The 24,247-nt window shown below is 43.3% G+C and overlaps 1 protein-coding gene across 1 annotated transcript in view; it reads left to right on the plus strand.

The window, feature by feature from the left end:
- The first annotated feature begins 16,637 nt into the window (after window positions 1-16,637).
- The window catches only part of LOC120053768 (tropomyosin alpha-4 chain-like), a 28,141-nt gene continuing 20,531 nt past the window's right edge, over window positions 16,638-24,247 (plus strand). The window contains exons 1-2 of the mRNA XM_039001007.1: window positions 16,638-16,927; window positions 21,846-21,971. Of these exons, the coding sequence (XP_038856935.1) occupies window positions 16,814-16,927; window positions 21,846-21,971 (240 nt within the window). The 5' untranslated portion in view covers window positions 16,638-16,813. The remainder of the gene's footprint in view (window positions 16,928-21,845; window positions 21,972-24,247) is intronic.

Genomic DNA, 24,247 nt, shown 5'->3' on the forward strand with positions numbered 1-24,247 from the left:
AATGGCAGGCCGATATCGTCATGCATTGTTCCTGGGCTCTTAAGTGTTACCCAGATAACTTCAGCAATACAACTCACTGTGTGTCAGAGCCCAACTTTGTCGGGATCAGTGTCCCGTCCACGGGACGGTTGAGCTAACGTAGGCTAATGCGATTAGCATGAGGTTGTAAGTAACAAGAATATTTCCTAGGACATAGACATATCTGATATTGGCAGAAAGCTTAAATTCTTGTTAATCTAACTGCACTGTCCAATTTACAGTAGCCATTACAGTGAAATAATACCATGCTATTGTTTGAGAGTGCACAATTTTGAACATGAAAAGATATTAATAAACAAATTAGGCACATTTGGGCAGTCTAAAATTTTGAACGGAAATACAATGGTTCATTGGATCAGTCTAAAACTTTGCACATACACTGCTGCCATCTAGTGGCCAAAATCTAGGTGAAAATTGAAAAAAGGGGTGGATCCTTAAGAGGTTTTAAAACCTCTTTGGGATAGGCGTGCCGCTAGCGCCCCACCTCGACAACATCCGGTGAAATTGCAGAGCGCAAAATTCAAAATACAAAATTCGTAATATTAAACATTCATGAAAATACAAGTGTCTTACATCGTTTAAAAGCTTAACTTCTTGTTAATCCAGCCGCTTTGTCAGATTTCAAAAAGGCTTTACGGCGAAAGCACACCATGCGATTATCTGAGGACAGCGCCCCACATACAAAAGCATTACAAACATTTTCCAACCAAGCAGAGGCGTCACGAAAGTCAGAAATAGCGATAAAATAAATAACTTACCTTTGAAGATCTTCCTCTGGTTGCAATCACAAGGGTCCCAGCTACATAACAAATGGTCCTTTTGTTCGATAAAGTCCTTATTTATATCACCAAAAAGTATGTTTAGTTGGCGCGCTTGACTCAGTTATCCACCGGGTATGTTAACAGATCTGTAAGGTGAAAGCAACATGGTGGATTATGGAAACTCCACCACTACACTGCTTATCCAGTACGTATTCAGAGCCTTCAGATATTCAAACACTTCAGATATTCAGATATGGGAGTAAATTCAAAATGAGTAATACATTAAAATAAAATCATAACATTATTAATATTCACCATCAATAACAATATATCTACAATAAAGAAAAAGTACAAAACATCTACAATAAAGAAAAAGTACAAAACATTCTTTAACCTCCCCTGTGCTTACTACCAGTTGAGTAAAGGAACACAAAACATTGACTCAAAGGGAAGCGCCAAATGGTAAATATTGTGATTGATTTCGATTTCCTCCATGACTTCAGCCTTCTGTCATGGTGTATAAGAAAACAAAATAATAATTACAGGATAAGCTATTTCTCATATATCTCAGATAGTTTGTGTTAGACCACGAAATTATTATTCAATGTTCTGAGGAAAATGGATGCTCCTTTTAATTATGGAACAGTGAATGGTTGTGTAGAATTTATAGATGTACTATTACTATTAAACTAAACTATTAAAATGGTTTTGAAAAACAATCGTATGCTTCAATTCTGGGTCAGGTACCCACAGGACAAACAGAATAATATTAGTCTGAGGTGTGTTTAGAATTATTTTTGTTGTATTAATGCTATTTAATCTCTCCTCAGACTAATATTATTCTGTTTGTCCTGTGGGTACATTTGCCACTGTTCCACCCCTTGTGTATTGCGCTGTCATGGTGTATTTGTTTGAATATCTGAAGATATGGGAGTAAATTCGTTCAAAACGCATACAAACGAATCCCGAAAGTTACCAATAAACGTCATCCAAACAAGTCAAACAATGTTTCTAATCAATCCTCAGGTACCCTAACATGTAAATAAATGATCAAATTTAAGACGGAGAATAGTATGTTCATTACCGGAGATAAATAATGAAGTGCGCGCCCTCACCGTCGCGCACCACAACACTACAGCCAAAATGGGAGCCACTTAGAAACTTAGCCACTTTCAAAAAACAAGCCTGAAACTCTTTCTAAAGACTTTTGACATCTACTGGAAGCCCTAGGAACTGCAATCTGGGAGGTATTCCATTTATATTCCTATAGACAGCCATTATAAAGAGTGGTGAGCTCAACAAAAACAAATTCCCGGATGGATTCTCCTCGGGTTTTCGCCTGCTATATCAGTTCTGTTATACTCACAGACATTATGTTAACAGTTTTGGAAACTTCAGAGTGTTTTCTATCCAATACTACCAATATGTATATATGTATGCATATCCTAGCTTCTAGGCCTGAGTAACAGGCAGTTTACTTTGGGCACCTCATTCATCCAAACCTCCAAATACTGCCCCCTATCCATAAGAAGGACTCCAACCTAAGTGTATGTAAACCTCCGCTAATAAGGCTTAATTTAACACTGAAATGTGTGGAACCGTATAGACACTGGAACAGTGTTACATTTAACACTGTTTAAAAAGGCAAGCCAGTTAAGAACAAATTCTTATTTACAATGACGGCCTACCGGGGAACAGTGGGTTAACTGCCTTGTTCAGGGGCAGAACGACATATTTTTAGAGCGACAGCGATTCGATCCAGCAACCTTTCAGTTACTGGGCCAACGCTCTGCTGGCTCAACGCTTTAACCACTAGGCTACCTGCCGCCCCTGTTGATTTAACACTGGAGAATTTGCTGTGCACAAACATTCTGTTGGCCTGGTCTCACTCATGTCTCATCCATGTTACTACTCTAATTTATTTTCCTTCCCTTTCAACACCCAGCCTTTGTGCCACTCGTGGTAGCCATTTATGAATGAATGTAATAAATTGATAAACATTGTAAATAGGCTGAGCAATTTATTTATACCCTGTCTCTTTGAACAGCCAGAGGAGGCAAATGTAAGGGCAGATAACAGTGCAGGGTATGACAGGATATGATGATTCAGCAGTAAAATATAGACTGATACAGCTAGCTCTTTGTATGGAGAAAGACTGCCTTCTTCCCAAAGCTTTTACTGCCCTGTAGGGTGCCTACATGATGACGTGCTCCAATGATGGCGAGAGCAATAAAGAGGGAGTCAGAGTTGAGTTATCCGTGTTATTGTAACCTCATGCAGTACCATGAACACAGCTCTCACAGTATAACTCTAGTCAGAATAGAGAGGGCATGGAGGGTAAATGTTATTGATGAAAAGAGTCCTGGAGGCAAATCGCTGGTCACGAGAGGCCAAACGGGGAACATGGAGGCGAAACAGACACAAGGGTCCTATTTTATGTTTTTTTCAGTGATCAACTGTGTTTTATGGACACGTTTCATGTTTACTCTTACTTTGTAATTATGACATATTTCCCATGGTCAAGAGCTGGGGTCCCTGACCTGCCTGTTACTGGTCTCTTTCCCACATTGCTGCCTGTGAGTCATACAGTACTGTAAACGTCTGGAGAGGACAACACAGAGAGGAATGTTTAGAATACGTCCTCAATACCAAGACTCATTGGCTTATATTACAAAATAAAGGATACAGAAATGTCTGAGCTTCATGTATGCCCTGCACATAAATGCTTCGATAGTGAAATGTTATGAAAATGTGCCATGTGTGAGAGCCCACATGAAAAAATATATAATGTAGTATTACCATTGTTTAAAAATTGTTTTGTTTTTGCAGACGTTCCTATACTGTAGTATTTACTATAGTGTTTTGCATATATTACTGTAGTATACTATACTGCCTTACCAAGCAAAAAGGCAGTAACTGCTCACTGCTCCTGCCTCTATTGTATTGTGTTTTGGAGAAAATGGGGGTCATGTTAGCAGTAACTGCATAAGGTTACAGTGAAACCAAGGTAAATAAAAGTCATTTTTCTCAGTTCCACACTATGAGCAGTTACTGCCTTTTTGCTTGGTAGGGCAGTATAGTATTTACAGTTTACTATCGTATAAATACTGTAGTATTACTATAGTTAAACAGTAGTGTTTTTGCGGACTGTAGTATACTGTAGTATTTACTATGGTGTTTTTGCAGATATTACTGTAGGAGACCGTGACGTGAACCAACTCAAACAACTGTAAACTAGGTGCAGTATCTTCACGAAGGATTACAAGAGAAAGTAAGCAATGCTATTGGTGTTCTAAATCAAATTGTACTTACAGTGAAATGCTTACTTACAAGCCCTTAACCAACAATGCAGTTTTAAGAAAAATGTATGAAGAAAGTATTTACTCAAATAAACTGAAGTAAAAAAATATAAAAATATAAAATAAAGAAATTGAAAAATAACAATATATATATAATAATATATAATATAAAATAATTAAAGATCAACAATAATATAACAGTAGCGAGGCTATATACACGGTACAGAGTCAACGTGCAGGGGCACAGGTTAGTCAAGGTAATCAAGGTAATATGTACATGTAGGTAAAGTGACTATGCATAGATAAAAAACAGAGAGTAGCAGCATGGTAAAAATGGCGGGGGGGGGGGTCAATGCAAATTGTCTGGGTAGCCATTTGATTAGCTGTTCAGGAGTCTTATGGTTTCACATCGGTTACACTCACGCCCCTTTTGACCTCCTCCTTTTCCGCAGAAACCAGTGATCCGGGTCAACAGCATCACTGTAACAGCATAGCTTCTGTCCCTCTCCTCACCCTTACCTGGGCTCAAACCAGGGACCCTCTGCACACATCAACAACTGCCTTCAACGAAGCATTGTTACCCATCGCTCCACAAAAGCCGCGGCCCTTGCAAAGCAAGGGGAACAACTACTTTAAGGTCTTAGAGTGAGTGACGGCACCTATTGAAACGCTATTAGCGCACACCCCGCTAACTAGCTAGCCATTTCACATCGGTTACACTTGGGGGTAGAATTAAGAAGCTTTTTGGACCTAGACTTGGCGCTCCGGTACCGCTTGCTGTGCGGTAGCAGGGAGAACAGTCTATGAATAGGGTGGCTAGAGTCTTTGGCAATTTTTAGGGCCTTCCTCTGACACCGCCTAGTATAGAGGTCCTGGATGGCAGGAAGCTTGGCCCCAGTGATGTACTGGGCCATGCGCACTATCCTCTGTAGTGCCTTGAGGTCTGAGGCCGAGCAGTTGCCATACCAGGCGGTGATGCAACCAGTCAGGATTGTCTCGATGGTGCAGCTGAAGAACTTTTTGAGGATCTGAGGACCCATGCCAAATCTTTTCAGTCACCTAAGGGGGAATAGGCATTGTCATGCCCTCTTCATGACTGTCTTGGTGTGTTTGGACCATGATAGTTTGTTGGTGATGTGGACACAGAGGAACTTGAAGCTCTCAATCTGCTCCACTACAGCCCCGTCGAAAAGAATGGGAGCGTGCTCGGCCCTCCTTTTCCTGTAGTCCATGATCATCTCCTTTGTCTTGATCACGTTGAAGGAGAGGTTGTTATCCTGGCACCACACTGCCAGGCCTCTGACCTCTTCCCTATAGGCTGTCTCGTTGTTGTCGGTGATCAGGCCTACCACTGTTGTGTCGTCGACAAACTTAATGATGGTGTTGGAGTCGTGCTTGGCCATGCAATCATGGGTGAACAGGGAGTACAGGAGGGGACTGAGCATGCACCCCTTAGGGGCCCCCGTGTTGAGGATCAGTGTGGCAAATGTGTTGTAACCTACCCTTACTACCTGGGGGCGGCCCTTCAGGAAGTCCAGGATCCAGTTGCAGAGGGAGGTGTTTATTCCCAGGGTCCTTAGCTTAGTGATGAGCTTTGGGGGCACTATGGTGTTGAACGCTGAGCTGTAGTCAATGAACAGGGTTCTCACATAGGTTTTCCTTTCGTCCAGGTGAGAAAGGGCAGTGTGGAGTGCAATAGAGATTGCGTGATCTGTGGATCTGTTGGGGCGGCAAATTGGAGTGAGTCTAGGGTTTCTGGGATAACAGTGTTGATGTGAGCCATGATCAGCCTTTCAAAGCACTTTATGGCTACAGACGTGAGTGCTAAGGGTCGGTAGTCATTTAGGCAGGTTACCTTGGTGTTCTTGGGCACAGGGACTATGGTGGTCTGCTTGAAACATGTTGGTATTACAGACTCGGTCAGGGAGAGGTTGAAAATGTCAGTAAAGACACTTGCCAGTTGGTCAGCGCATCCTCGGAGTACACATCCTGGTAATCCGTCAGGCTCTGCGGCCTTGTGAATGCTGACCTGTTTAAAGGTCTTGCTCACAACGGCTACAGAGAGCAGGATCACACAGTCGTCCGGAACAGCCCGTGCTCTCATGCATGCTACAGTATTGCTTGCCTCAAAGCGCTCAGAGAAGTAATTTTGCTCATCTGATAGGCTCGTGTCACTGGGCAGCTCGCGGCTGTGCTTCCCTTTGTAGTCCGTAATAGTTTGCAGAGCTTGTCGGAGCTGCTGTAGTAGGATTCAATCTTAGTCCTGTATTGATGCTTTGACTATTTGATGGTTCGTCGGAGGGCATAGCGGGATTTTTTTATAAGCTTCCGAGTTAGAGACCCGCTCCTTGAAAGCGGCAGCTCTACCCTTTAGCTCAGTGCGGATGTTGCCTGTAATCCATGGCTTCTGGTTGGGGTATGTACATACGGTCACTGGAGGGACAACGTCACAGATGCACATCGATGCACTTATTTATGAAGCCAGTGACTACTTGGGTATCGTCTGCTACTTAACATTACATTTTTGGTCTTTAAGAGTATCTTATCTACCCTAAAAATACTTTTAGACTACCATGTTCATAGTAGCAGTGTTACAGTCCAAGCCCTGTTTTCTCCCTCAATAATACACTCTGCCCTCACTTTACTGTGACTCTGTAGCTTTAAATCCAGCTATATCTTACCTCTATTCCCCAGTTGACCAGCTTTTTGGGGAGTTTTTTACCTTAAAAGGACATGCCTAGTTGAGCTGTGGTTTCCTGTGGGAGGCCTTTCCTCTCTCCGCCTTTGGAACTGAGAGCCTGGACCTGCCCCTCCTCCCTCACCCACACACACCCCACACACATACACATGTTCACTTCTGGTCTCTTTCCTGTTCTAGGCGGAGTAGAGCACAGTCCCCACAAAGCCAGATGTACTGTACACAGCGGGTGTGTGGCCCTATGGGCCGGCTCTCTCTTTCTGTCTTCGCTGTCCCTTCCAGTCCAGGCTGACCTGGCCCCTTACTTAACAGAGGTTAAATATACTTTAAGGCGTTCCTCATCGCTCTCATGCTGCTTTACATGTTTCACTAAAGAACCCAAAAGTCAGAGCCCAATGATTCAAATGCCTTAAGGATACTGTAGATATTTCCAAACCATTTGACTGCCCATTGCAACTACACAATAATGAGAGGCTGGGTGGGGGTGGGTGGAAGAGACAGTGAGAAATGAAGAGCGAGACATAACCGCAGGAAGCAGGAGTGCTGAAGGTACTGAAGAACCCCCCGGATAAATCAACATTTAAAGATTATTTTGTAATTTTTGTAAGGAAACATTTTTGTGAACTAGGCCTTTATTAATCCAGCGGACAGCACTGTATGAGTGAAGAAAGAGAGGGGGGGAGAGAGCACTTCAAGTACTAGGTGCTCATTGAAACATTAAATTATCCTTAGTCCATAACATCCTCTGTGAGGAGCATCCTCCTGATTCCTCCTCAGACCAGACAATAGTAAATTACTCAGTCATCTCATGTCCATGTAAGTTATACTTTCACATGTTGAGAAAAGCTCCTGATCTACTGACTACTGTGGAGAATTGCCACGGGTCTTGGTGTGTCATCAGTCACTCGTCATTAGGTTGGATATGAGCACTTAATCATCCATGTTGAGGAAATAGGTCTTGCAGCATCACAAGCGTGTTGTGACAGAAACACAGCCTACTGAATACAGTAATCAGAACTCATACAATAACTACTGTATTAATCTGAGTAATATTAATAATTGGTATAGATCTCTCTCACTATCTCTCCCTCTCACTCTCAATTCAATGGGCTTTTTTGGCATGGGAAACATATGTTTATATTGCCAAAGCAAGTAAAATGGATAAACAAAAGTGAAATAAACAATCTCTCTCTCTCCAGTGATATCAATGCTTCACAAGTGAGTGATCAGATTACTGTTTGTGTGCCTCCTGCTCATTATAGGCCCATCTAACCTTGTGCAACAGGTTTCTGTCACCAACATGCCTCAGGACAATTCTCAATGAACTCTCTGGATTATTGTCTTCTGATCAGAACAAATCAAGAATTGTGGACATGATGTGAACATTGGAGACCAAACCTGATAGACTAAACCTTGTAATTGTCCTGCAATGGTTGGCCACGTGCCTATAGCCTATTCAGTCTCCAGTAGGGGGTGAAGTGAGCATTGTGACTCAGTATTTTCTGATCAATCAATCAATCAAATGTATTTATAAAGCCCTTCTTACATCAGCTGATGTCAAAGTGCTGCTGTACAGACACCCAGCCTAACACCCCAAACAGCAAGCAATGCAGGTGTAGAAGCACGGTGGCTAGGAAAAACTCCCTAGAAAGGCCAGAACCTAGGATGAAACCAAGAGAGGAACCAGGCTATGGGGTGTGGCCAGTCCTCTTCTGGCTGTGCCCGGTGGAGATTATAACAGAACATGGCCAAGATGTTCAAATGTTCATAGATGACCAGCAGGGTCAAATAATAATAATAACCACAGTAGTTATAGAGGGTGCAACAGGTCAGCACCTCAGGAGTAAATGTCAGTTGGCTTTTCATAGCCGATCATTCAGAGTATCTCTACCTCTCCTGCTGTCTCTAGAGAGTTGAAAATAGCAGGTCAGGGACAGGTAGCACGTCCAGTGAACAGGCCAGGGTTCCATAGCCGCAGGCAGAACAGTTGAAACTGGAGCAGCAGCACGACCAGGTGGACTGGGGACAGCAAGGAGTCATCAGGCCAGGTAGTCCTGAGGCATGGTCCTAGGGCTCAGGTCCTCCGAGAGAGAGAGAGAGAGAGAGAGAGAGAAAGAATTAGAGAGCATACTTAAATTCACACATCACACCGGATAAGACAGGAGAAATACTCCAGATATAACAGACTGACCCTAGACCCCGACACATAAACTATTGCAGCATATATACTGGAGGCTGAGACAGGAGGGGTTGGGAGACACTGTGGCCCCGTCCGACGATACCCCCGGACAGAGCCAAACAGGCAGGATATAACCCCGCCCACTTTGCCAAAGCACAGCCCCACACCACTAGAGGGATATCTTCAACCACCAACTTACCATCTTGAGACAAGGCCGAGTATAGCCCACGGAGATCTCCCCCACGGCACAAACCCAAGGGGGGGGGGGGCGCCAACCCGGACAGGAAGATCACGTTAGTGACTCAACACACTCAAGTGACGCACCCCTCCCAGGGACGGCATGGAAGAGCACCAGTAAGCCAGTGACTCAGTCCCTGTAATAGGGTTTGAGGCAGAGAATTCCAGTCGAGAGAGGGGAACCGGCCAGGCAGAGACAGCAAGGGCGGATCGTTGCTCCAGTGCCTTTCCGTTCAATCATAGGACCTACTGAAGAGATGAGTCTTCAGTAAAGACTTAAAGGTTGAGACCGACATGTGTAGGCAGACCATTCCATAAAAATGGAGCTCTATAGGAGAAAGCCCTGCCTCCCGCTGTTTGCTTAGAAATTCTAGGGAGAGTAAGGGGCTGATGGTGAGATATTGATTTGGGATCCTATAGTTGTCACACGATGACATGCACAGGAACAGGCTTTGTTCTCGAATGAGGTGAGCAAAGGTTGAGTCACACAGGTGTGTGTGTCTGTATGCTGGTGAACATTTGTGTCAGTGTATGCGTATATGTGTTTGTGTTATTCTGCAAGTGTACCATGGTACGTGACGTCATCCTCTTGCCCTAGTGCTTAAGGGGAAATTCATGGGTGAGCTCATGTCTGATTGGCTAAATGCGATCCAAACATAAGTGCATTGACAGGTGGAGGGGGGAGGGGGTGCATGACATAATTCCAACAGGTGTGTGTGTGTGTGTTATAGAGGAGGAGAACACCATGGCTAGTAACAGAGACCAGGTGGTTTACTGTCCAGGATGAGTCAGTCAGAGAGTCAGAGAGAGGGATAGGAGGGATTACAAGGTGATGAATGGAACTGGAGGTGTAGTTCAGGCCTGCTTTCATTTCTATGACTGGGAGAGAATGAGAGCCATGACTCCATGGTTTTGTGTTCAACATTATGATACGGAAGAAGACCGAGAAAGCATGACTGTTTTAAAAATTGAGAGAAGTGTAAAACTACATTGTAATTAATTGTTTAAATAGTGGAAATGAACATGTTCATATAGGTTTACCAGTCATAAAATCTTATGGTTATGGTAGGAGTAGGATTCCTTTTCTATTGAGAGAGAAAAAGATCAGCAGATAAAATGATGAAAACAAATGTACGTCTAAGAGTTGTTTAGAGCCGTGCAGATTCCTAATCCATGTCAGAATGAATATCCATCAATTCCATCACAACTCTCCCGCCTTTCCTATACACGCACCCCATTACTTATGTCAGACCAGTATAATTCATGGTTATAAATCAAAACCATACACTAGTACCAGCTATTCAAACTCAGTTGGCAAAATATTTCATATTGGTCTAACATCTTTTGAATAATTTCTGTGGCTTCTCTTCTGAAACAGAAGGCGGGCCTGGAACTGTGGGACAGCATATTAAAAGCACTAAATTATGCTCCAGAGTTTCTGCCACAGAGGCTGAGAGAGGGAACATGGTGAAATATTCAGAAGTATTTCTAATCTCTGGATCCAGAGTGTTCTGAGGCCCCATCAACCAACATTGCCTTCAGAAACTATTCACACCCATTGACTTTTTCCACATTTTGTTGTGTTACAGTCTGAATTTAAAATGGATTACATTTGTCACTGGCCTACACACAATACCCCATAATGTCAAAGTGGAATTATGTTTTTCGAAATGTTTACAAATCAAGAAAAAAATGTAAGCTGAAATGTCTTGAGTCAATAAGTATTCAACCCTTTGTTATGGCAAGCCTAAATAAGTTCAGGAAAAAATGTGCTTTACAAGTCACATAATAAGCACGGACACACTGTGTGCAACAATAAGTTTGTTCTGTTCTATATTTGAGAGATATAAGAAGGATCAGGAAACATTTATTATGTATTTAACTCCTTATTTTTGGCACTAAATAGACTCCATATGTACTTCCATAACTTTTTCAACTGGTATGGGGGACCTTCAAACGAGTCTTGTGAGGCCTGTGGGCATCCTAGAGCAACATAATCAGTTACGTGTTTGTGAGAGTCTCACCTTTCCACAGAGGGGTCATAATAGTTCGGAAGCTACAGACGATTTTGTGAGAAGACCGTTTTTCGTGATGTTTCATGGTCTAACAAACACCTTTCACCGCAGATGCGGAAGAGCGACATAGGCATATGAGGTGGATTGAGACGCATCCAATGCAAAAAAAACATCTCTTGATTAAACTGACAGATTTTTATGGGGATTTATGTATTATGCTAATTAATCGACCTTAGGGTATTTTAACATGATTTTTGAATGACTACCGCATCTCTGTAGTCCACACATACAATTATCTGTAAAGTCCTTCAGTTGAGCAGTGAATTTCAAACACAGATTCAACCACAAAGGTTTTCTAATGCTAGATGGCAAAAAAAAATGACATTGAATATTCCTTTGAGCATGGTGAAGTTATTAATTACACTTTGAATGGTGTATTAATACACCCAGTAACTACAAAGATACAGGCATCCTTCCTTACTCAGTTGCCGGAGAGGAAGAGAACCGCTCAGGGATTTCACCATGAGGCCAATGGTGACTTTATTAAACAGTTACAGAGCTTAATGGCTCTGATAGGAGAAAACTGAGGATGGATCAATAACATTGTAGTTACCCCACAGCACTAACCTAATTGACAGAGTGAAAAAAAGGAAGCCCGTAAAGAATACAAATATTCCAAAACATTCATCCTTTTTGCAAAAAGGCACTAAAGTTATACAGAAAAAATGTGGCAAAGCAATTAACTTTTTGTCATGAACACAAAGTGTTATGTTTGGGGCAAATCCAATACAACACAGTACTGAGTACCACTCCCCATTAGAGGTCGACCGATTATGATTTTTCAATGCAGATACCGATTATTGGAGGACAAAAAAAGCCGATAGATTAATCGGCCGATTTATAAAAAAAAAAAAAATCTATATATATATATATATATATATAGATATATATATATATATATCATACACACACATTTTTGTAATAATGACAATTGCAACAATACTGAATGAACAATGAACACTTTTATTTTAACTTAATATAATACATAAATACACACACAGCTCTGAAGTGACAATGATACTGAAGAGTCTGCTTAGGAGACAAATACTCTCAACTGTTTGAATAAAAATAGAGTTTAAGTTACCTGTGATGAATGTTGAAAACAAAAACTTTAATTTCTATATGCAGGAAATCCTATTTTAATAATGGGCATGGTAAGAATTGACAACCAAAGTGCGAGTCATAATTCCCATGACACCTAGCAAAATCTGAAAAGCGGTTCCTTCATTTATTCCATAGGATATTTTTAGATTAACTTAAAATAAGGTCTGTGTTTCGTGTAGGCTTACATCACCGTGCCAATTTTATAACTGTGTAGATATCCATAGGACAAGGTAACTCTGATCAATATTGGCTAAATATAAGCGAAGATTAAAAAAATTGTAGAGTGGATTTATGAAAATATGTTGACAAACGTTACCTTATCCTAGTGAGATTTACACGGGTATCAAAACGTCGAGGCGGTTTAAGCCTGCACGAAACACAGACCTTATTACGTAAAGTTCTGGCAAATTAGTTCGCAAAGAGCCAGGCGGCCCAAACTGTTGCATATACCCTGACTCTGCGTGCAATGAACGCAAGAGAAATGACACAATTTCACCTGGTTAATATTGCCTGCTAACCTGGATTTCTTTTAGCTAAATATGCAGGTTTAAAAATATATACTTGTGTATTGATTTTAAGAAAGGCATTGATGTTTATGGTTAAGTACACATTGGAGCAATGACAGTCATTGATTGATTGTTTTTTATAAGATAAGTTTAATGCTAGCTAGCAACTTACCTTAGCTTACTGCATTCGCTAACAGGCAGGCTCCTCGTGGAGTGCATTGTAATCAATGCAAGATTGGATCCCCCGAGCTGACAAGGTTAAAAATCTGTCGTTCTGCCTCGTCGTCGTCATTGAAAATAAGAATGTGTTCTTAACTGACTTGCCTAGTTAAATAAAGATTAAATAAAGGTGTAAAAAAAAAATAATAATAATAATAATAAAGAAATAATAATAATAATCGGAAAATCGGCGCCCAAAAATACCGATCTCCGATTGTTATGAAAACTTGAAATCGGCCCCGATTAATCGGCCATTCCGGTCCATTACCAAGCATAGCGGTGGTGGCATCATGTTATGGGTATGCGTTAAGGCCTGGGGAGCTTTTCAGGATAAAAAGAAAAGGAATGGAGCTAAGCACAGGCAAAATCCTAGAGGAGAACCTGGTTCAGTCTTCTTTCCATCAGACACCGGGAGATGAATACACCTTTCAGCAGGACAATAACCTAAAACACAAGGCCAAATCTACAATGGAGTTGCTTACCAAGAAGACAGTGAATGTTCCTGAGTGGCTGAGTTACAGTTTTGACTTAAATCTATGGCAAGACCTGAAAATGGTTGAATAGCAATGATCAACAACCAGAATAATGGGATAATGTTTCCAATCCAGGTGTGGAAATCTCTTAGAGACTTACCCTGAAAGACTCACAGCTGTAAATGCTGCCAAACGTGCTTCTACAGAGTATTGACTGAGTGGTCTGAAAACATATGTAAATGAGATATTTCTGTATTTAATTTTCAATAAATTTGCAAATATTTCTAAAAACATGTTTTCACTTTCTCATTATTGGGTAGATGGGTGAGAGAGAAAAAAATAGATTTAATTCATTTTGAATTCAACTTGTAACACAGGAAAATATGGAATAAGTCAAGGGGTATACATAATTTCAAAAGGCACTGTATGGCCAGCCTGTCTGAATTCAGGCCTATTCCTACAGAGGAGACAGACAGGGAAGGGACAGAGGAAGCCAGTTGTAACACCTATTTGAATAGCTATGATATGTGATCCTTCTAGTTCTCAATCCACATTCAGAAATGGGCTCCGTAGTCAGGAAATTCCAGTGTCATCCATCCATGCAGAAATGCAGTGTGAGCTAAACAGCAGTGCAATATCTTATTCTCAAGAGGAGAAAACGTCACAACAAAGAAGCATGAAAACACTACGAGAACAAGTACAGTTGAAGTCGGAAGTTTACATACACCTTAGCCAAATACATTTAAACTCAGTTTTTCACAATTCCTGACATTTAATCCGAGTAAAAATTCCCTGTCTCAGGTCAGTTAGGATCACCACTTTATTTTAAGAATGTGAAATGTCAGAATAATAGTAGAGTGAATGATTTATTTCAAGCTTTTATTTCTTTCATCACATTCCCAGTGGGTCAGAAGTTTACAAACACTCAATTAGTATTTGGTAGCATTGCCTGTATATTGTTTTACTTGGGTCAAACATTTCGGGTAGCCTACCACAAGCTTCCCACAATAAATTGGGTGAATTTTGGCCCATTCCTCTTGACAGAGCTGATGTAACTGAGTCAGGTTTGTAAGCGTGCACACTTTTTCAGTTCTGCCCACAAATGTTCTATAGGATTGAGGTCAGGGCTTTGTGATGGCCACTCCAATACCTTGACTTTGTTGTCCTTAAGCCATTTTGCCACAACTTTGGAAGTATGCTTGTGGTCATTGTCCATTTGGAAGACCCATTTGCGAACAAGCTTTAACTTCCTGACTGATGTCTTGAGATGTTGCTTCAATATAACCACACAATTTTCCTACCTCATGATGCCATCTATTTTGTGAAGTGCACCAGTCCCTCCTGCAGCAAAGCACCCCCACAACATGATGCTGCCACCCCCGTGCTTCACGGTTGGGATGGTGTTCTCGGCATGCAAGCCTCCCCCTTTTTCCTCCAAACATAACGATGGTGATTATGGCCAAACAGTTCTATTTTTGTTTCATCAGACCAGAGGACATTTCTCCAAAAAGTATGATCTTTGTCCCCATGTGCAGTTGCAAACTGTAGTCTGGCTTTTTTAGGGCGGTTTTGGAGCAGTGGCTTCTTCCTTGCTGAACAGCCTTTCAGGTTTTGTCGATATAGGACTCGTTTTACTGTGGATATAGATACTTTTGTACCTGTTTCCTCCAGCATCTTCACAATGTCCTTTACTGTTGTTCTGGGACTGATTTGCACTTTTTGCACCAAAATATGTCCATCTCTAGGATACAGAACGCGTCTCCTTCCTGAGCAGTATAACAGCTGTGTGGTTCCATGGTGTTTATACTTGCGTATTATTGTTTGTACAGATGAACGTGGTACCTTTAGGCGTTTGGAAATTGTTCCCAAGGATGAACCAGACTTGTGGAGGTCTACAATTTATTTTCTGAGGTCTTGGCTGTTCCACCACCCCAGGTTCCTCACTAGAATCTGGTTGGCATGTGTCAAGATGCAAAGTCAATCGATAAAAGGCTGTTGTTGTAGTGGTTTACCACAGCTAGTCAGCGGGCAATGTCCTTTATTGATAGACAGTTTTAGTGCAGCTGGTATGCTACTAAACTGTGAAGACAGACAGGCTGTGGGTCCAGGTTTAGGGGGGACACCCCTACCTCCTGCACATCTTTCCACACCCTATAAGACAAAACCTCTCCACCGTTCTCTGTGACTCAAACTCAAATTTCAGGTGTGCAGAAATCAAAGAAAAACGGTATCTTTCAGAGGTTGGTGTTTGGTTGCAGAATGCTGAATTATTCAATATGTTTAATACATTAGATGTATGTCAATCAATAATAAGAATCATATTTATTTGCGTATATCTTCCTATTTCAATGGCAGACATTATTCTCCATTCTCTCCCATCAACAGGACATCTGATCCCCTCATCCAAACCTCAAAACCTTGGCATTCCAACTAATATCAGCTGGTGAGGGGAAACTTCAATGTAAACTCATTATCTGTCCTCTGTTGTATGTGGAGCTGCTAAGCATTCTTTATTAGTGACTTGGACGGACCGTCCAACAACAGACCACAGACATCTTCACCAAGCAATCACAACTTGGTAACTCTATCTCTCTCTCTATGGCTTACCCACACCAGAGCCAAACCTATTCTTGAGCAGGACAAGAGGTGTGTTAAGCGTCATATGCCAACTCTTCCATCCACAGGGTTAAATGTCGAATTAGGCCCTGTGTTTCTCTCTCCTGGCTGATCTGTCTTTTTTCTGTGAAAACATAGCAACCCAAATAAGGAGATTGGCTGAGAGCTGCTGTGTAAGTGAGTGTTTACAGTGGTCCAAGCCATTCCTTAGAAAGGCCTCGTATGAGTGGTTTGATTGGGTGGTGGGTGGGTGGGTGGATGTTTGGTGAGGGGGGCAGAGTGGTGCGTGGAGGGATGGAGGGAGGGAGGAAGGGAGAGGGAAGCATCAGAGACTACACTCAGGTTTGGTTGGGAGTTTAAAGCATTGACAGCAGCCCTAGGCTCAAGTCTGCATCCCTCTGTGCTGCACTTGCAACCTCTGTCTCTCAATCCATTGCTCTCCCTCTTTCTCTACCTCTGTCTGTTTCTCTAGCCCTCTGACTTGAGGACTCGGGATCTAGTAGTCGCTCCATTACTGCATAGAACAGGCTCTATCTCAAACTACAGGGGTAACACAACTTTCTCAGCTACATTTCTCTTCTCAGTGAGCGCACTCTAATCAGGTACTATGGAGGCCATCAAGAAGAAGATGCAGATGCTGAAGCTGGACAAGGAGAACGCCATCGACCGCGCAGAGCAGGCTGAGACCGACAAGAAGGCAGCAGAGGACAAGTGCAAGCAGGTGAGTTGAGAAAGAGACATGCAGATGGATCTATGAAACATCACTCAGTTGACACAGTAAATTGGCACTTAGCTACAGAAGGATAAAGTGCAGGATTTAATCAAAAGCTATGTTCATAAAGGGACATCACAAGAGATATCCGAGTTGGATGATGATGCTTAAATTCAAACCATGTACGGGCTCTGATGTCTCATACTGCTCTACACTCTGTAAGCCAATCTAAACATTTGTTCCATACCAGATGTATTTCGGAGAAAATTATGTGTAAACACGTCACAGTTTATTGAATTAATCCAATGCAAATATGTTTGATTAAAGTGTGGACCTAAATCAAAGATTTACAGTGTTAGCAAATGTATTGTTAGGGAATTGTAATAGAAGATGTGAGACCAAGTCAATCAAAGTTGAAAGAATCAAAGTGAATCCAGTGTGCATATGCCTGTAATGTCTGCAGCTGACCAGAGCACAGCTCAGTGTAAAAGTGTTTAGGTTGGGTTAAATCAACAAATGACTCATGAAAGATGACGCTGACCTATGAGGAAAGATTCCTTACCAACAGCCCACAGCAGCCTTGGGAGGGAAAGAGGACAGGATGACAGCTCCTTCAATGGACAACACACAGTACCACTGGGACTTGACAAGAGCAATAAAACACAGCTAAACAGAGTATAACCTCCGATTATGCCTTTCGTTACATAGTCCAAAGATTAATGATGATCTGAGTACTTTATCCCCCAGGCTTGGACTAAACTGATGCCAACTGAAAAAAATGTATTTAAAAAAGAACAAATAGGTGCTGGATGCAGCATCGTCTTGATGGTCTGTTGACAAGGCTCAGCCCAAATCAGGATAAGCCCAGTGGTGGTTGTGGTCCTACAATTCCACAGAGATAGACCCAGGCCCCAGATCCTATTCACCCCGAGTTTGGAGGTTCGTGATGGGGCTCTGGAGAGGTATAGCTGTAGCAGAGGAGCCTGGCTGAGGACCACTGGTAGACCAAGGGCGTCCATCCAAGTGCCTGACATGCGTCTCCATTGCCTGAGAGAACACAGTCAACCAAGGATAGCAGCTGTATTTTTAAACAATAGATCGGCCATGTGGAATCCAGCGAGATTATCAGCACTTCAGAGCCCCAAAGGCACAGAGGGGAACTCTGATTACTACTTAGCCCCCAGTGTGTGTGCCGGCTCTGCATGCTAGCGCTTTATTGTTCTGACAAAAAATGAAATCCCTAACCCTAACCCTAACCCTTTCAACACCCCGAGGGAAGTCACCATGCACATTGTAGATTTATCATCTCATCACTGTTGCTTTGAGCAGATTATCAATCCATCTGCAGAGTTATAATTTTATAGGCATTCATTTCTCTAATGTTTTACCATCAAATCATAGAGGTGTAACATTGGTACCCATAGGGGGGCTGCTAAATAGGTCCCCTGAATATCAAGATGGATTCTGGGTATACACATTGGTCCTGTAAAGCCCACTGAACACAAACAAGTTATTAAAGCTTCTGGTAAATGTAAACTCTTTTATTTGAGTCTGAGGAATTTGATACTGTAATAAACACGATGGGAGACAGGGAGCTGGTTTCAAGCAAAGGGCGCAGGTGTTTATTGAAAAGGACCACAGGTGGAGGCAGGTAGCTGGGTCCAGGGGCAGGCCATACACAGGCAGGGAAAAGGCTAGTAACGTAGCCCGGGAGGTCAGGCAATAGGTAGATAACAGGAAATCCATAGGCTAAAGTACAGGCAGGAATAGGCAAAAGGCGTCGTTAGTGAGGCAGGCAAAAACTCATACACGGGAGGATTAAATCGCGGGAAAAACAGTGCTCTGAAATACATGTCACAAAACAAACAATACCTCAGTGATGGGGTGCAAAGAACTGAACTAAATAATGTGTGTTAATGAAATACAGGTGTGAACAGGTGATTAGAATTTAGGTGATTGGGATCTGGAAAGTGAGCTGCGTTCAGGGGATCTATGTGTTTGAGGGTGTGAGTTGGAAGCAGACGTTACTGTACCCCACCCACCCCTCCACGGGCCTCAAGCTGGGCGGTCAGGACGATTACGGTGGAAAGCCAGGATCATGGCCGGGTTGAGGATGTCCTGGGCGAGTGACCCTGGACCGTTCTTCGGGTCCGTACCCCTCCCAAGCCATCAGGTAGTGGATGCGACCACCCAGGCGCTTGGAGTCAAGGAGGGTTCGGACGGAATAAGCCGGTGCACCGCCGACGTCAAACGGCGGGGGTGCGCAACAGGAGGATGGAGAGGGCTGTACCTCACAGGCTTGAGAAGGGACACATGGAAGGATGAGGAGATCCGGTAATGGTGGGGCAACTGGAGACGGTAGGTGACAGGATTGATGCGGTGTGTTATTTTAAAAAGGACCAATGAACCAGGGACTGAAATTTTTGCAGGGGTCACGAAGCCAGATGTCACGGGTAGAGAGCCACACGTTGCGCAGGGTGGAAGAGTGGAGTAGGTCGGCGACACCGGTCAGAGAACCGTTTCTGGGAGAGGGAAGCTTGGTGGCGGTGCCGATGTGCAGTCTCCCAAACCTGCTTGCGCCGTTGAAACCTCTCATCGACGGCAGGCAGTTCCGGGCTCTGTCTCCCATGGGAACATGGGGGGTTGGTATCCAAGGACACACTGAAAAGGAGTGAGATGGAGTTAGGAATGCACCAGGGAGTTCTGTGCGTATTCAGCCCAGGCTAGAAAGCAACTCCACTCGTATGGTTGGTGTGTGCAGTGTTGACGAAGGTACTTCCCTATTTCCTGATTCAGGCGTTCTGTCTGCCCGTTGGTATGGGGATGGTATCCGGAGGATAGGCTGATGGAGACCCCCAGTCGATTGCAGAAGGCTTGCCACACCCTGGAGACGAACTGGGTTCCCTGATCAGAAACGATGTCTTCCAAGATCCCATACAGACGAAAACACCTGTTGGAACATGCACTCAGCCATTTCCATGGCATTAGGTAGATGCGGAAGGGGGATGAGTCGGCACATCTTGGAGAACCGTTCCACTACAACTAAAATAGTTGTGAAGCCCGAAGAGTCCGGCAGATTCGTGAGGAAATCCATGGCGATATGGGACCATGGTCTGTGTGGTGTAGGTAAAGGTTCGAGCTTACCGGTAGGTAGTTGGCGAGGGCACTTTGCCCAAGCACAGACGGGACAGGAAAGAACGTAATCTCGGACGTCGGCTGTTAGGGATGACCACCAGAATTTGCGTGTCAGTAGCTCCGTGGGATGCGTGATTTTGGGATGGCCAGAACTCAGCTAGGTATGGCACCACTGCATTAGTTGGAGTCTGACAGATGCAGGAACATAGGTCTTGCCTGCAGGGGTGTTGGGAGGTGCTGGGTCATGGCATAGGGCCTCCTGGACGGCTGCTTGGATTTCCCACTGTATGGGTCCCACGACACAAGATGGAGGCAGGATGGGCTCGGCAGCTGGGTTAGAGGAAGGGGTGTCAAATAGACGGGATAAGGAATCAGCCTTCACATTTGTCTTGCTGGGCAGATAGGTGACGGTGAAGTTGAAGAAGAGTGCCCAGCGAGCATGTCTGGGGTTGAGACTCTTAGCACTTCTTAAGTACTCCAAATTTCAGTGGGCAGTGAGGACAAGGAATGGGTGATGAGCTCCCTCTAACAAGTGGCACCACTCTTCAATAGCCAGCTTAATGGCGAGGAGCTCTAGGTTCCCGACATAGTTCCTCTCAGCGGGTGACAGTTTCTTGGAAAAGAAGCCACATGGGTGTAATTTGGGAGGTGTCCCGACTCGCTGAGAGAGAACCGTTCCCACGCCAACCTCAGATGCATCCACCTCCAGAACAAAAGGAAGGGTAGGATCTGGCTGCCTAAGGATGGGTGCAGAGGTGAAGAGGCATTTCAAGGTCTCAAATGCAGTAAGGGCGGTGTCGGTCCATTGGAGGGTACGGGTTTTGACTGGTGAGAGCTGAGAGAGGAGCGGTTGTGCTGCTGCAGTTCCAGAATGAACCGACAGTAGTAGTTGGAGAATCCTAGGAGACGTTGTAGTTCCTTTACAGTGGTAGGTTTGGGACAATTAAGCACAGCCGTGACTTTGCCTTCGTCCATGTTGACCCCTCCTGGTGTCAGCACGAACCCTAGGAAGGTTACTGTGGTAACGTGAAAGGCACTCTTCTCAGCCTTGACATAGCGATGGTGGTCCTGTAGCCGTTGGGTAAAGTACAGGCAGGGAATAGGCAAAAGGCGTCGTTAGTGAGGCAGGCCAAAACTCTCATACACGTGAGGCGTAAATCATGGGAAAGACGTGTCACAAACCAAACAATACCTCACAGTGATGGGGTGCAAAGAACTGAACTAAATAGTGTGTGATAATGACATACAGGTGTGTGAACAGGTGATTGGGATCTGGAGAGTGAGCTGCGTTCAGGGGATCTAGGTGTTTGAGGGTGTGAGTTGGAAGCAGACGTTACAGATACAGCTAGATGTGTAGCTGAAGGACAGAACTGAACAAAGCATACACATTCCTACCCATACCAACATATTTTCTTATAGAAATTTGGAAACACAATCTCACATTTTATTAATTCATTAAAGAAGATAAACAAGAACGGCAACATATGATGGAAACTTGATACTAAAAACCTTAAGTTGATGTGAAGATTCCTTCAAGAGACTTTATCCTTTAACTTTGATAAAACGGTGATATAATAAGAGTTATCATAATAGAAATATAAGAAAGCAAGATGAGTAGGCTAATATACTGAAAGAAGAAAAGACACCAATGTTTGTGCGTGTGTGCATGCAGGAGAGCTAATATGTATGTATGTGAATGTTTGTGTGTGTGAGAGTGGGTGGGTGGGTGAGTGAGAGAGAGAGAGAGCTAACTGTGTGTACTATTAACTAACAAACATCTGTCCTGCTCTAGCTGGAAGACGAGGTGCTGAGCCTGCAGAAGAACCTGAAGGGGACTGAAGACGAGCTGGACAAATACTCTGAGTCCCTCAAAGACGCCCAGGAGAAACTGGAACAGTCTGAGAAGACCGCCGCAGACGTGAGTGGGCAGCAAAGCACCCTGGGTAGAGCCCCTATCACACACCCACTGGGTGGTGATTGGAGGAAGGGGACTAGGAGGAGGTTGGGGGCGTGGGTTAAGTACACTATCAGTCAAAAGTTTTAGAACACCTACTCATTCAAGGGTTTTTATTTATTTTTTACTATTTTCTACATTGTAGAATAATAGTGAAGACGTCAAAACTATGAAATAACACATATGGAATCATGTAGTAACCAAAAAAGTATTTGAGATTCTTCAAATAGCCACCCTTTACCTTGATGACAGCTTTGTACACTCTTGGCATTCTCTCAACCAGCTTCACCTGGAATGCTTTTCCAACAGTCTTGAAGGAGTTCCCACACATGCTGAGCACTTGCTGGCTGCTTTTCCTTCACCCTGCGGTCCGACTCATCCCAAACCATCTCAATTTGTTTGAGGTCGGGGGATTGTGGTGGCCAGGTCATCTGACGCAGCACTCCATCACTCTTCTTCTTGGTAAAATAGCCCTTACACAGCCTGGAGGTCTGTTGGGTCATTGTCCTGTTAAAAAACAAATGATAGTCCCACTAAGCCCAAACCAGATGGGATGGCGTATCGCTGCAGAATGCTGTGGTAGTCATACTGGTTAAGTGTTCCTTGAATACTAAATAAATCACAGACAGTGTCACCAGCAAAGCACCCCCACACCATAACACCTCCTCCATGCTTTACGGTGGGAAATACACATGCAGAGATCATCCGTTCATCCACACCGCGTCTCACAAAAACATGGCGGTTGGAACCAAAAATATCTAATTTGGACTCCAGCCCAAAGGACAAATTTCCACCGGTCTAATGTCCATTGCTCGTGTTTCTTGGCCAAAGCAAGTCTCCTCTTCTTATTGGTGTCCCTTAGTAGTTGTTTCTTTGCAGCAATTCGACCATGGAGGCCTGATTTGCAAACATTTCTAAAAACCTGTTTTCGCTTCGGCATGATGGGGTATTGTGTGTAGATTGAGGAGGAAAAATATTTATTTAATCCATTTTAGAATAAGGCTGTAACGTAACAAAAGTAAAGGGGTCTGAATACTTCCCAAATGCACTGTATATCATAGAAATCAAAAGATATTTCCACGTGAAAATGTTATGGGATTTGCTGCATTGGTTTTGTTGGTAGGCCTACATTATGCTCAAATAGCCAGAATAGCCAATTGGCTACTGTCTAAAACGGCAAGGGTACATCCTCAGTGTTCACTGTAAACACTTGCCGGAAGTTTAAAAACAAATTCCGCTCACAAGACCTAAAATTTGCTCAGTGTTTAGCAATCTTATGGCTTGGGGGTAGAAGTTGTTCAGGCTCCTGTTGGTTCCAGACTTTGCAGCACTGGTGCCACTTGACGTGCGGTAGCAGAGAGAACAGCCTATGTCTTGGGTGGCTGGATTCTGACAATTTTTGGGGCCTTTCTCTGACACCATCAGGTATAGAGGTCCTGGATGGCAGGGAGCTTGGCCCCCCATGATGTATTGGGCCGTACTCACCACCCTCTGTATGGCCTTACAGTTGCCGTACCAAGCGGTGATGCAGTCAGTCAAGATACTCTCAATGGTGCAGCTGTAGAACTTGAGGGCTCATGCCAAATAATTTCAGCCTCCTGAGGGTGAAGAGGTGCTATCGTGCCCTCTTCACAACTGTGTTGGTGTGTGTGGACCATGTTAATTTGTTAGTGATGTAGACATCGAGGAACTCAAAGCTATCAACCCGCTCCACTACAGCCCGATCGATATGGATGGGGGCGTGCTCGCCCCTCCGTTTCCTGTAGTCCGTGATCAGCTCCTTTACAATATTAAGCATTAGTGGAATGGTTCCACCTGTTGGGATCAATGATTTATATATACACTAGATGACTGATAGGGGGCGATGTGTTGAAACCACCATGCCTCCATCTTGGCACTCTTCCACCGTTGTAAAAAATATTTTGGAAGTTATAGAAATGAATTTATTCATGTCTACATTTGTTTTTGCATGTATTATATTACACACACCCTATTGCATACTTTTAAATTATATTAAGTGAGCAAAAATGTTCTTAAAAGTTAATTTTTTAGATTACTAATGTTACTGTCTCCAATACAACAACAAAAATACTTAAATAGATGTAATTTTGTCCTTGAAACATTTGATTGAAATACTGCACAATTTCATTCATTCCCATAGAGTACCACAGTATGTGGCATAATAACCATAAAACTTAGCGGTCAAACAGGGAAATGGCTCCAATTGTTTTTTCCACCAA

The sequence above is a fragment of the Salvelinus namaycush genome, chromosome 9, assembly GCF_016432855.1.
Source record: "Salvelinus namaycush isolate Seneca chromosome 9, SaNama_1.0, whole genome shotgun sequence".
In the NCBI taxonomy this organism is placed as follows: Eukaryota; Metazoa; Chordata; class Actinopteri; order Salmoniformes; family Salmonidae; genus Salvelinus; species Salvelinus namaycush.